A 13,633-nucleotide genomic window follows, 5' to 3' on the forward strand; every position below is an offset into this window, starting at 1 on the left:
TGATGTGTTTGCGGGTAGGGCGGTTACCTTGCACGCGGCCGACCTGGGTTCGATTCCCGGCATCCCATATGGTTCCCCGCGCACCCCAGGAGTAATTCCTGAGTGCAGAGCCAGGAATAACCCCTGAGCATCGCAGGGTGTGACCAAAAAAAAAAATGTGTTTGCGTCTCCGCAGGGTGTTTTATGAGATCCTGAGTGTGTCCTGACCCGGTGGACCCCACGCGGGGGCGGAGCGCAGAGGAATGTGAGCAAGCCGCGGGGGCTGATCGCCAATTCTGATTCGTCACTTCACTGGGTCCTTTAGGTTCATTTTATTTGGTTCATTTTATTATTGTGTGCCCTGCTACACACACACACAAACACACACACACAAACACATGCCATGCTTCCTAGGGGTTGGGAGCAGTCAACCCCTGCCTCAGCTGTGGAATTGTCTAAGCCGAATTATTTGCATCTCATGGGTGTGCCCAGCCAGGCTGCTCGACAGAAGCCCAAGTTCCTGTACCCCAAGTTTGGCTGGCAGCCTCATGCACCCCTCCCAACCACATCCCAGATCCAGGTCACAAAGGCCGACACTTGCGTGTACACATCGGGCTTCTTGGGGTCGCCGCACCAGAGCCCGGAGAAAGACACGATGCCTTGGGCACGGTTCCTGCACACAAGAGGCCCACCGGAATCTCCCTGGAAGGATTGCAGGGAGGGGTTAATCAGGGCAGTCCCTCTCGGGACCACAGTTTGCCTAAAGAAGCTGCGATATGGAACTTCCCACTCAAAACTCTCTAGGGCTCCCTAGCTCACAGACTAAACTCTTTATTTCTTATTTCTTTTTTTTGGGGGGAGCGGTCACACCGGGCGATGCTTCAGGGTTACTCCTGGCTTTACCCTCAGGAATCACTCCTGGCAGTGCTCAGGGGACCATGTGGGATGCTGGGAATTGAACCCGGGTCGGTCGCGTCCAAGGCAAACGCTCTACCCGCTGTGCTATTGCTCCAGCCCCACAGACTAGATTCTAGATGCTCAGGATTCATCTGTCTGCCCAGCTGCCTCCAAAGACCCAAGTTTACTCCTCACTGTTGTGGGTGGGGGGGGGAAGTTGGATCTGGGCCTGAAGCAGTGCACGTGCCTTGCAAGCAGCTGACCCAGGTTCAATCCCCGACATCCCATATGGTCCCCTGAGCTCTACCAGCAGTGATCCCCAAGAGCAGAGCCAGAAGTAGGTCCTTCACCGCCCAGTGTGGCCCAAAACACACACACACAAACAGAAACAAAAATAGAGACTCTAAAATAAATAAATAAAAATGTTCATTCAACCTGTAATGGTGGTGAGATTGGTGTTGGAATATTAAATGTAATGAATTATTGTGAATGACTTTATAAAAGCTCTGTAGCACTATCGCCCCGTTGTTCATCGATTTGCTCGAGTGGGCACCAGTAATGTCTCCATTGTGAGACTTGTTGTTACTGTTTTTGACATATCAAATACGTCACAGGTAGCTTGCTAGGCTCTGCTGTGCAGGCAGGATACTCTCGGTAGCTTGCCGGGCTCTCCGAGAGGGACGAAGGAATCTAACCCAGGTCGGCCGCAGGCAAGGCAAACGCATTACCCGCTGTGCTATCACTCCAGCCCAGACTTTGTCACTCCAGACTTTATAAAAATAAAATTAAGGGCTGGAGCAACAGCACAGCGGGGAGGGCGTTTGCCTTGCACACGCCCTCCCCGCTGTGGGGAGACCCGGGTTCGATTCCCTGCAGACCCGGGTTCGATTCCCTGCATCCCATAGGGCCCCCTGAGCACCCCCAGGAGTAATTCCTGAGTGCAGAGCCAGGAGTAACCACTGTGCATTGCCAGGTGTGACCCAAAAAGCAAAAAATAAATAAATAAATAAAAATTAAATTAAATTAAATTAAAAATTTCAAAAATGCAAAAAAATATTTAAAAATGCTTGGCCTGCTTTCTAAGCCTCTTTGCTTAGCCTCAAGACCAGTTACAGCGGGTAGGGCATTTGCCTCATGTGCAGCCAACCTGGGCTGGATCCCTGGCATCCCATAGGGTCCTCCAAGCACTGCCAGGAGTAATTCCTGAGTGTAGAGCTAGGAGTAACCCCTGAGCATCGCTGGATGTCACCCAAGAAGAAAAAAAAAAAAGACCAGTTACTGCCTTCTCCCAGATGCTGCAGACCAACAACAGAGGTGCCCTGGAGGAACAGCGCAGAGTTTGAGCATACCTCTCTCCCGAGCTTATGGTTATGAGTCCAAATTCCCAGCCTCCCACATGCTCCCAGCACAATCGTGGCAATCGTGCTGTCATCCAGTGCTGCGAGCAATTTCTGGTCCCACTAGAGGCCCAGGGAAAAATTCCTTGGGAAGTATGTGTGTGTGAGCACTGCGACAAAAAGAGTGAAAACCTCGCTGAGTACTATGGCTGAGTTTACAAACACCAACTTGTGTGCAACTCACTCCCCTCGTCAGCACCACAGAAAAACATGTGATGGGGGGTGGCCTGGAGTGATAGAACAGTGAGGAGGGTTCTTGCCTTGCATGTGACTGACCTGGGTTCGATCCCCAGCACCCCGTAGATATTCTTTCTTTTTCTTTTTTCCTTTTTGGGTCACACCTGGCGATGCACAGGTGTTACTCGTGGCTCTGCACTCAGGAATTACTCCTGGTGGTGCTCGGGGGACCATTTGATGCTGGGAATCAAACCCGGGTCACCTGTGTGCAAGGCAAACGCCCTACCTGCTGTGCTATCGCTCCAGCCATGCCAGCACCCCATAGAGTCCCCCAGTACTACCAGAAGTGATCCCTGAGTGCAAAACCAGGAGTCAGCCCTGAGCATTGCTGGGTGTGGCCCCAAAACAAAACAATGAAAGGAAGTGGGAGAGAGAAGAAAGGTTGGTGTTTGGTTCAGTGCACAACTCAAATAACAACACTGCACCCTGAGCTGGTCTCTGAACCTCACATGGCTTCTTGATGCTGCTCAAGGTATCTGTTCAGTGCCAGGAATTGAGCTGGGGTCAGCCCTCTCCAGCCATCCTTCTCCTCCTCTTCCTCTTTTTTTTTTTTTACTTTTTTCTTTCTGGGTTTTGGGGCCACGCCGGCGATGCTCAGGGGTTACTCCAAGCTCTGCACTCAGGAATCACTCCTGGCGGTGCTCAGGGGACCATATGGGATGGCGGGAATTTAACCCAGGTTGGTGGCGTGTAAGGCAAACAAACGCTCTCCCTGGCCCCCTTTTTTTGGCTTGTTTGCTTTTTTTTGTTTGGCCCTGTGCAACGCAAACATCCTTCCCGCTGTACTATGGCTCCAATCTCCAAATCTATCATTCAGAATCCTTGTGCTCTCTGGCTGACCAAGATATTACCACCCCGACCCCAGGTAATTTCTCTTGCCCCAGGGCCAGGGATGGAGCCGGACCAGATGGTCTTAGACCAGCGGCCGCTTCCTAGAGACCCGTTACTGCCCCCCCCCCCCCCCCCCCCCCCCCCCCCCCCGTCCACTGCTGGTATAAACACAGCACCGTGCTCCCCTGGGTGCCCTGACAGCAGCAGCTCTGCCCTGCTGGCTCTGCCCTGTGCGGTCAGTCATCTGGCCTCAGGCGAGCTGGAACTTGGTTATTCAGACTCGGCCTGGCTGGGGTCCTCACGGGCAGCCCGGGTCCCCCCCACACCGGGCGCGGCTCACCGAGCAGAAGCCGCGCCGCCGACGGTCCGCGCTGGAGGCGCACAGCATCGAGGCGCTCAGCCGGCCGGCCCAGGACCGGTTGCAGGCGTCGGGGCGCAGCACGCGGACCCCGGCCTCCATCAGCCCGGGCGGCGGCTCCTCGAAGTCGGTCACGGAGCCCCAGCCCGCCACGTGGCACTGTGTCCCGGGCTGGGGGGGTCTGCTGCTTCTCCGGGGCAATCCCAGGAGCCCCACAGCCCGGCCCAGGGTGGCTGAGCCATTGAGCTGCAGAAAGGGAACTGAGTTCATCTTCCTTCCCCCCCTGCAACCTCCCCCATCCTGCCTCAGTTTCCCCACCTGGTTTCTTTTAGAAATTAGTCTTTCTTTCTTTTTTTTTTTCTTTTTGGATCACAACCTGGGGATGCATAGGAGTTATTCCTGGCTTTGCACTCAGGAATTACTCCTGGCGGTGCGCAGGGGACCCTATGGGATGCTGGGAATCGAACTCGGGTCAGCCGCGTGCAAGGCAAACGCCCTACCCGCTGTGCTATCACTCCAGCCCCTAGAGATTAGTCTTTCAGAAGGTCCTACTTCTCCCCTCTCCCCGCTTTTTGGTGTTTGGGGGTCACACTCAGAGACGCTCAGGAGTTACTTCTGGCTCTGCACTCAGGGATCACTCCTGGTGGGCTCAGGGGACCCTATGGGATGTCTGTGATGGATCAAACCCGATCAGCTGTGTCTAGGCAATTGCTCTCCCGGCTATACTATTCCTGAAGTCCAGGAACGTCCTGTTTTTGTTTGTTTGTTTGTTTTTGGGGGCCACATCCGGATGTGCTCAGGACTTACTCCTCGTGGAGTTTGGGGGACCCTGAACGATGCTGGGGATTGAATTTCATCGGGCCGCAGGACAAAGAGAATGTCTTTTTATTTTTTTTGCTTTTCGGGTCACACCCAGCGATGCACAAGGGTTACTCCTGGCTCTGAACTCAGGAATTACTCCTGGCGGTGCTCGGGGGACCCTATGGAATGCTGGGAATCGAACCCGGGCCCGCTGCGTGCAAGGCAAACACCCTACCCGCTGTGCTGTTGCTCCAGCCCCAAGGCAAATGTCTTAACCTTTGTACAATCTCAGGCCCCAAAATAAATATATTTCTTAATTTTGGTCTAGGATTCACCTCCAGAGATGCTCAGGGCTTATTCCTGGCTTTGGGCTCAGGAATAACACTGGTGGGGCTCAAGGGACCCTATGGGGTGCTGGGGATTGAACCTGGATCGGCTGTGTGCAAGGCAAGTGCCCTCCACACTATCCTATGTCTCTGCCCCCAGAGTAGCTTTATTTCTGAACACTCAGGCTGGCATTCAGGGGACCATGAGGCGTTGGGGATGAAGCCCAGGGCTCTTACATGCAAATCCCGCACTCTGGCTCTTTGAGTGAGCTCCCTGGCCCCCAGTCACACTTTATTTTGGTGGTGCTCAGGGGCGACTCCTGGCGGTATATTCAGGAGTGACATCTGGGAGGCTGGAGCAATAGCACAGAGGGTAGGGTGTTTGCCTTGCACACGGCCGACAGGGTTCGATTCCCAGCAACCCATGTGGTCCCCCGAGCACCTCCAGGAGTGGTTCCTGAGTGCAGAGCCAGGAGTAACCTCTGAGCATAGCCGGGTGTGACCCAACAAGCCAAAAAAAAAAAAAAAGGACCAAATCATCGGTGCTGAGGACTCAGTCCTGACAGTGCTCCGAGGGCCCCATGTGGTGTCGGGAATGGAGTCCAGGCCCACCACATTGAACACACATGTGTTACCCGCTGTGAGGGGACCCTTGCTGGTGACATTCAGCCCACAGGGCTAGATGGGCTCAATGCTTTGGTGCTGGGGGTCCCAGTGACTGACTTGTGGGTTAAAGGGACAGTGTTGCCCCACGCCCCCCCTCCCCTCACTCACCTGCAGTAGACAGATGTCATTGGTGTGGGTGGCAGCCTGGTAGTTGGGGTGCTGGACGACCCTGGCGACACTGAACACCTGCTGGGTGGGTTCTGAGACACGCACTGAATGGGCTCCCAGCACCACGAGGGCTGTGCGGGGGTCTCTGCAGGGGGAGGGATGTGTGAAGGAGGGGCTGAGCGCTGCCCCGCAACAGCCTGCTTGATGTCACCTCTGAGGAAGAGGGCTACTCAGGGGATCCCCATGTCCCCTCCAAAGGCAAGACTAGAGATGATTAGATTTCTGCAGGATAATTTTCACCGCAGTTACAAGTTTAATGCTGATGGATGTAAAAAGAAGCTGAGGTCCTGAGAGATCAGACTGGGGAACAGAGGGGACCTCATGTGGGGCCCTGGCATCTGAGCACTATTTGGTGTGCCCAAACCAGGGAGGGAGGGAGGAAGGAAGGAAGGAAGGAAGGAAAAGAAAGGAAGGAAGAAAGTGAAAGATAGCACAGCGGGGAGGGCGTTTGCCTTGCACACGCCCGACCCGGGTTCAATCCCCAGCATCCCATATGGTCCCCTGAGCACCGCCAGGAGTAATTCCTGAGTGCAGAGCCAGGAGTAACCCCTGTGCATCGATGGGTGTGACCCAAAAAGAAAAAAAAAAGCAAAAAAAAAAGCACGGGGGCTGGGGGCGGAGCGATAGCACAGTGATATCACAATCCTCAGTATCCTATATGGTCTTCTGAACACCACCGGGAGTGATTCCTGAGTGCAGAGCCAGGAGTAACCCCTGTGTATCGCTGGGTGTGGCCCCAAAACAAGATGAAAAAAAAAGTGAAAGAAAGGAAGGAAGAAAGTGGAAGGAAGAAAGTGAAAGAAAGAAAGAAAGGAAGGAAGGAAGGAAGAAAGAAAGAAAGAAAGAAAGAAAGAAAGAAAGAAAGAAAGAAAGAAAGAAAGAAAGAAAGAAAGAAAGAAAGAAAGAAAGAAAGAAAGAAAGAAAGAAAGAAGGAAAGAGGGGCTGGAGTGATAGCGCAGTGGGTAAGGCATTTGCCTTACACATGGCCAACCCGGGTTCGATTCCCAGCATCCCATATAGTCCCCTGAGCACCACCAGGGGTAATTCCTGAGTGCAGAGCCAGGAGTGACCTCTGCGCATTGCTGGGTGTGACCCAAAAAGCAAAAAAAAAAAAAAAAAAGGAAGGAAGGAAGAAGAAAAAGAAAATGAAAGGAAGGAAGAAAGAAAGAAAAAAGAAAGGAAGGAAGAAAGTGGAAGGAAGAAAGAAAGAAAAAAAAGAAAGAAAGAAACAAAGAAAGAAAGGAAGGAAGGAAGGAAGGAAGGAAGGAAGTGAAAGGAAGGAAGGAAGGAAGGAAGTAAAAGAAAGAGGGAAGGAAGGAAGTGAAAGAAAGGAAGGAAGGAAGAAAGTGAAAGAAAGGAAGGAAGAAAGTGAAAGAAGGAAGGAAGTGAAAGAAAGGAAGGAAGAAAGTGAAAAAAAGAAAGAAAGGAAGGAAGGAAAAGCAAGAAAGAAAGAAAGGAAGGAAGAAAGAAAGGAAGGAAGGGAGAAAGGAAGGAAGGAAGAAGGTGAAAGAAAGAGGAAAGAAAGAAAGAAAGAAAGAAAGAAAGAAAGAAAGAAAGAAAGAAAGAAAGAAAGAAAGGAAGAAAGAAAGAAAGAAAGAAAGAAAGAAGAAAAGAGGAAGAAAGGAAGAAGAAAAAGAAATGAAAGGAAGAAAGAAAAAAGAAAGAGAGATAGAAAGAAAGAGGAAGGAAGGAAGGAAGGAATAAGAAAAAGAAAGAATGAAAGGAAGAAAGAAAAAAGAAAGAAAGAAAGAGAAGAAAGAAAGAAAGAAAGAAAGAAAGAAAGAAAGAAAGAAAGAAAGAAAGAAGGAAGGAAGGAAGGAAGGAAGGAAGAAAGAAAGAAAGAAAGAAAGAAAGAAAGAAAGAAAGAAAGAAAGAAAGAAAGAAAGAAAGAAAGAAAGAAAGAAAGAAAGAAGGGAGGGAGGGAGGGACTAGGTGAGAGGGATACTAGGAACACTGGTGGGGGAGAATGGGCACTGGTGCAGGGATGGGTAAGCGATCATTGTATGACTGAAATGCAAACACAAAAATTCATAAGTTTGTAACTGTACATCACAGTGATTCACTAATAAAAGATTTTTTAAAAAAAGAAAGAAAGAGTGGGATGGAAGATAAAAGAGGAAGTAAAAGAGTGAAGAAAGAAGAAAGGAAAGAAGGAAGGAAGGAAAGAAGAAAAAGAAGGAGGGAGGGAGGGAGCGAGGGAAGGAGAAGGTCTTGGAGCTGGAGCGTTAGGACAGTGGGTGGGGGCTTGCAATGCATGTAGCCAACACAGATATGATCCTGGCAACTCATATGGTTCCCATATGAAGCAACCCATATGGAGCAGGTGGGGTACCTGGGATCCAATGTGGGCCCGTGGTGTGCAAGGTAAGCGCCCTGCCCGCTGTCCTGTCCCTTGGGCCCTCTCAGCTTAATTTAACTTTTTTTTCAATGTTTGTTTGTTTGTTTGTTTTGGAACCTGGTCCTCCCTTATGAGAAACTGGCCAGCAGGGTTCATCCCTCCCATAGTCTATGGGGTGGGGTGCCCCAGGTTGATGAAAGGGGAGCAGGGAGGTGGGGTGGGAGGCAGGGGCTGGATGGGGGAGGGTGCAGGGGGGAAGAGGTGGCATATAGAGGCGGAGTCTGGGGAGGCGAACGGAGTGGGGTGGAGGGGTGGCTGGGATGGGGGTGCATGCGGTGGGGTGCACGTACCCCGGGTGGGCGAGGTGCCGGAGGCGGGTGGGGTGCGGGCGCCTCCAGACTGGGGGGCAGGGGCTGGAGCAATAGCACAGTGGGGAGGGCGTTTGCCTTGCACGCAGCCGACCCGGGCTCGATTCCCAGAATCCCATAGGGTCCCCTGAAGCACCGCCAGGAGTAACTCCTGAGTGCAGAGCCAGGAGTAACCCCTGTGCATCGCCGGGTGTGACCCCAAAAAAAAACAGACTGGGGGGCGGGCAGCAGGGCCTCACCTGTCCTGGAAGCAGTGGGCCGCCGAGAGCACCCACCGGGCGCGCAGCAGGAAGCCCCCGCAGTGATGCTGGGCTTGGAAGCGCACAGACGCCATGTAGGGCCGAGAGTGGGGTGTCACCTCGCGGCCCCCGATGATCCGAGCCCCCCAGCAGCCTGCAGGCAGCAGGAGGGCAGAGAGAAGGGGGTTCGTGATGGGGTTGGTGGGGGAGTCGCAGAGTCAGTGCCGGGAGGTCCCTCCAGGGGCCTGGGCTGGCTCCCCAGGTCTGGCTGAGCTCCGTGGGGCCTCCCCGGACTGAAGTCGAGGAGGTTCAGTCCAGACAGGGGCTGGGCGGGATACTGGGGGTCTGGTGGTCACCTGGGGCACCCAGCTGAGAGCCCCCTCTTCCTGGTTGTGAGGCCCGGGGATGGGCTCCTGAATGGGGGGTCTGACAGGCATGGGGAAAGCCTGGGAATATCAGGAGGAATGTGGGGGGGGACAGCAGGGTGGGCTAGCAGGTCCTGGCTTTCTAGGGGGTGTCCGGGTGGATGATATCGCGTGGGGGTGCAGCACGGGGGTCCTGGGTGGGACACCCGGATGAATGGTACCAAGAGGGAGTCAAAGGGCCTGCCCAGGCTCGGTTACCAGGCGGGCACAGCAGGGGGGAGGGTAGCGGGGCCGGGGTTCCTCACCTGGGGGCTTCACGGTCACTATTAGGACGGCAGCCAGAGCTGGAAGCAGGCGGGCCTGACTCGGCGCCCGGGGCGGCATGGCCGTGGCAGGCTGGCGTGTCCCAGGCGAGTGCTGTAGCTCTGCAGACCGTGATCTACGCGGGCCACCAACTGCCGGAAAGGGGGGATTGGTCTGGGCTGTGGTCAGGGGCACTGGCAGGCCGCCCACAAGGCCCAGTTCCGAGCAGGCATTTCATTCTTTTCCTTTTGGGGGCTGGGGTCATACCCAGCAATGGTCAGGGCTTCCTCCTGGCTCCTGAGGATGGGGGACCCTACCGGATGCTGGGGATCGAGTCCAGGTCAGCTGCATGCAAGCCCTCTTTTTTTTTTTTTTTTTTTTTTGCTTTTTGGGTCACACTGGGCAATGCGCAAGGGTTACTCCTGGCTCTGCACTCAGGAATTAGTCCTGGCGGTGCTCAGGGGACCCTATGGGATGCTGGGATTCGAACCCGGGTTGATCGAGTGCAAGGCAAATGCCCTACTTGCTGTGCTATCGCTCCAGCCCCCGCATGCAAGCCCTCTTAGCTGGACTCTCACTCCAGTCTCCTGAGCAGATATTTCTGGGGATCTGATTGTTCCACTTTTGGGGCTCTGACCTCCCTCCCCCTCATGCACACACTTCCCAGAAGCCTGTGAGAGGAGCATGGGAGCCCAGAGAACAGTCTGTGTAGGTGTGGGACCCCAGATATCTTCTGCGTGCCCCAGTTTAGCCAGTCTCTGCCCACGATGGTGTCCAGAGTTTACAGTAATGTCCAATTAAGCCAGAACACAGCTGCCCCAGCCACCTTTGCGAAGAAAGTGCCTGCTGTTCTCGGTCATTTTCTGAAGCCTCAGTTTCCCCATCTGCATACATCCTGGCACTGGGCTCAGGGTTGTGGGGTCAGAGGCATCTCCCTACCACCACTCTCTGCAGAAGTTCAGGCCATTGCTGCTTTTCTTGAATTGTTAGGAGCACTGAAGAGAGGGGGAGGGTGTCTGAGGCCGGAGCACACCAGACCTGCAGCCCATCCACCCAGTCGCTACTCAGTGGCTATGAGTGACCTAAGACTGAAGCCCCAGTATTGTCCTATGCCTGGGAATTCTGCAGCTGCTGCCACAAGTGAACACCCACCCCAAGTTCTAAACAACATACTCCCTCTCCCCCCATCTCTAATTTGGTTTTTTTTTTAGACCACACCTGGCAGTGCTCAGTAACTCTGCACTCAGGGAACACTCCTGGTGTCTTCAGGGCATCATATGGGATGCTGGGGACTAAATCTAGGGCAGCAAATGCCCTCCCTGCTGGACTATGCCTCCAGCCCCATTTAATTTAATTAATTTATTTACCTGCTTTTTGGATCACACCCGGCAATGCACAGGGGTTACTCCTGGCTTTGCACTCAGGAATTACTCCTGGCGGTGGTCAGGGGACCATATGGGATGCTGGGAATCGAACCCAGGTCGGCCGCGTGCAAGGCAAACGCCCTACCCGCTGTGCTATCGCTCCCCATATTTAGACTGTCTTGATACTAGCTTCCGGCATTCACTGGAGCTCCAGAGACTGCCCCCGGGAACAGGGGGCTGGGATCCACGGGGTGAGGGCATGAGTTTAGGGGAACCATCTCCAGCCTCTTCCGGGCGCGCATCCTGGGTGGGGTCCTGCCTTCAGTCTCCCAGCCCACAGCAGTCCCCCTCAGTCTGAAACCCAGACCCCCTCGCTTCCCGCCACCTCCCCGCTGATGACAGCTCTAAGGGGAACGCTGGGCCGGTGGATCTGGGACCTTCCCATCTCAGGGGCCTCTTCTCCACCCCACCTGCCTCCAGGGGACCGCGATGCCCCGCTCGCCTCAGCTCTGCACCACGGGGTGGTCTTCTGCTGTCTCCCCCGCCTTCGCTGGGGACTGGTTTCCCGGGGGGCTTAAGTCTGGATCAAGGGTCCAGGGGCCTCCTAGACTGTGAGAGCCTCTGAAGATGTCGGATGGCTTCTGTCCCCAGGCGCGCAGGGATACCGAGGCACGGAATTTGTTTTATCCCTTGGCCAAGGTTGCCCCGCAGGGCACCAGAGGGCCAGCGAACTCCTCCTGCCTCCTCTTTTCTTAGCGGGGCGACTCCACCCACTTGCTCAGAGCCACGCCCACCCGCTCCAGAGCCACGCCCATTTCCTGCCTGTCTGTGAGCTCTTACAAAATACATTGCAAAATAAGTAACTGTTCTTTGAGGTTCCAAACCACTAAGCTCCGCGAAGAAGCCTCCTCCGGGGGTCTTAACCAGACTGAGGTCTAGATAGAGAGCTTGACTTGTCTGGGACTGCACGGCAGGGGTGGAGGGGCGTTGGGGGCGTTGGGGGCGGTGTCTCAAACCCATGTCTTCGGCTGGAGAGATAGTACGGAGGATAATGCACTTGCCTAGCAAGCAACTGATCTAGATTTGATCTCCAGCACCACAGACGATCACCGGAGCACCTCCAGGGGTTGGTGCTCAGTACTGCATGCACAGTTCTGAGTAGGTACATGTATGCAGTCGGCGCTCAGTACTACACAATTCTGAATAGGGCAGGTATGCAGCTGGCACTCAGCATCACGTACAGCTGGTGCTCAGTAGTGCAAGCCCCAAGTGGAGTATGTTTGCAGTCGATGCTTAGCAATGGTGCACAGACCTGAGTGGGGAACGGATGCATTAGGTGCTCTGCACTACTCAGCCTGCAAAGGGTATGCATACAGTTGGCGTTCAGCAGTGCATAGCCCCAAAGAGGGTATGAATGCAGTCAGCGCTCAGCATCACACAGGCCCAAGTGGAATATATATGTAGTCGATGTTCAACAATAATGCACAGCCCTGAAGTGGGGATATAATGCAGTCAGTGCTCAGCAGTGCTCAGCTGAGTTATGTATGCAGTTAATGCTTAGCAGTGCTCTGTTTGAATTCTGTATGCAGTCGGTGCTCAGCAGTGCTCAGTCTGCTATGTATTCAGTCGGCACTCAGCAGTGCTCTGCCAGAGTTTTGTATGCAATCAGCCCTCAGCAGTTCTCAGCCTGAGTTATGTGTGCCATTGGCACTCAGCAGTGTTGAGTTTGTTATATGTATGCAGTTTACGCTCAACAATGTTCAGTCTGAGTGTATTTTGTATGCCGTTGGCAGTCAGCAGTGCACAGAATATATTTGTATGCAGCTGGCACTCAGCAATAGTGCATCCGTGGTCCAGAGTAGCTGCACTGGTTTAAGTAGAAGCAGAGATTGACAGGGTCAGTAGCCCCAAGAATCTGAGCCAAGGTCAGTCAACCTGGACTCCGCAGATACTGTGTGCAAGGCCCAGGGCCCCTGAAGCCCACCATGGGGTGGAATCTCCCTCTGCCTCAGTTTCCTCCTGTGTGAATGAGCCAGTAGATCAGCTAACGAGGTGTTGATTCTCATATGAGGTCAGTGTCTGCCTGACTCTTCCTGAAACTGCCATGTTCTTCATCTTCCCAGAAAATAGCTTCTTCTGGGGGTGGGGGTTTCGGTCATCCCGGCAGTGCTCAGGGATCACTCCAGGCTCTGTGCTCAGGTGTCACTCCTGGTGGGGCTCAGAGAATCATATGGGATTCTGGGGGATCGAACCTGAATTGGCTGTGTGCAAGGTGAACGCCCTTCCCACTGTACTATCTCTGTGGCCCTTTATTTCATTTATTTAATTTTTGGCTCTTGGGCTCACACCTGGCAGTGCTCAGGAGTTCTTCCTGGCTTTGCACTCATGAAATTAATCCTAGTGGTTGCTCAGGGGACCCTCTGGGATACCAGGGATTGACCCGGGTGGGCCGTGTGCAAAAAAAAAACACCCTACCTGCTGTACTCTTGCTCCAGCCCCTATTTTATTTTATTTTATTTGTGTTTTTTTGTTTTGTTTTGTTTGTTTTGTTTTTTTGCTTTTTGGGTCACACTCAGCGATGCACAGGGGTCACTCCTGGCTCTGCACTCAGGAATTATACCTGGCGGTGCTCAGGGGACCCTATGGGATGCTGGGAATAGAACCTGGCTCAGCCACGTGCAAGGGAAATGCCCTACTCACTGTGCTATCACTCCAGCTCCTTATTTTATTTTATTTATTTTAAAATTTTATTTTCAGGGGACTGGACAGATAGCACAGCAGGTAGGGCGTTTGCCTTGCACGAGGCCGACCCGGGTTTGATTCCCAGCATCCCATACAGTCCCCTGAGCACTGCCAGGAGGAATTCCTGAGTGCATGAGCCAGGAGTAACCCCTGTGCATTTCCGGGTGTGAGACAAAAAGGAAAAAAAAAAAAAAAACAAATAAAATTTTATTTTCAGGGTCAGAGCGATAGTACAGCGGTAGGGCATTTACCTT

The 13,633-nt window shown here is 53.4% G+C and overlaps 1 protein-coding gene across 1 annotated transcript; it reads right to left on the reverse strand.

The window, feature by feature from the left end:
- Window positions 1–525: 525 nt before the first annotated feature.
- Window positions 526–9,354, reverse strand: PRSS57 (serine protease 57). The gene is made up of 5 exons (XM_004614906.1): window positions 9,276–9,354; window positions 8,606–8,759; window positions 5,601–5,745; window positions 3,682–3,945; window positions 526–681 (listed from the first exon to the last, which is right to left on the reverse strand). The coding sequence occupies exons 1-5, from the start codon at window positions 9,352–9,354 to the stop codon at window positions 526–528; spliced, it is 798 nt and encodes a 265-aa protein (XP_004614963.1).
- Window positions 9,355–13,633: the final 4,279 nt, after the last annotated feature.

Source organism: Sorex araneus, chromosome 2, assembly GCF_027595985.1.
Source record: "Sorex araneus isolate mSorAra2 chromosome 2, mSorAra2.pri, whole genome shotgun sequence".
NCBI lineage: Eukaryota > Metazoa > Chordata > Mammalia > Eulipotyphla > Soricidae > Sorex > Sorex araneus.

Excerpts from the sequence above, each read along its gene's own strand:
- PRSS57 (XM_004614906.1), bottom strand. The coding sequence starts at position 9,354 with ATGCCGCCCCGGGCGCCGAGTCAGGCCCGCCTGCTTCCAGCTCTGGCT. Across the intron at positions 5,746-8,605 it reads GCCCACTGCTTCCAGGACAG|AGACCCCCGCACAGCCCTCG; the intron begins GTGAGGCCCTGC and ends CTCCCCCTGCAG. Across the intron at positions 3,946-5,600 it reads ATGACATCTGTCTACTGCAG|CTCAATGGCTCAGCCACCCT; the intron begins GTGAGTGAGGGG and ends CCCTTTCTGCAG.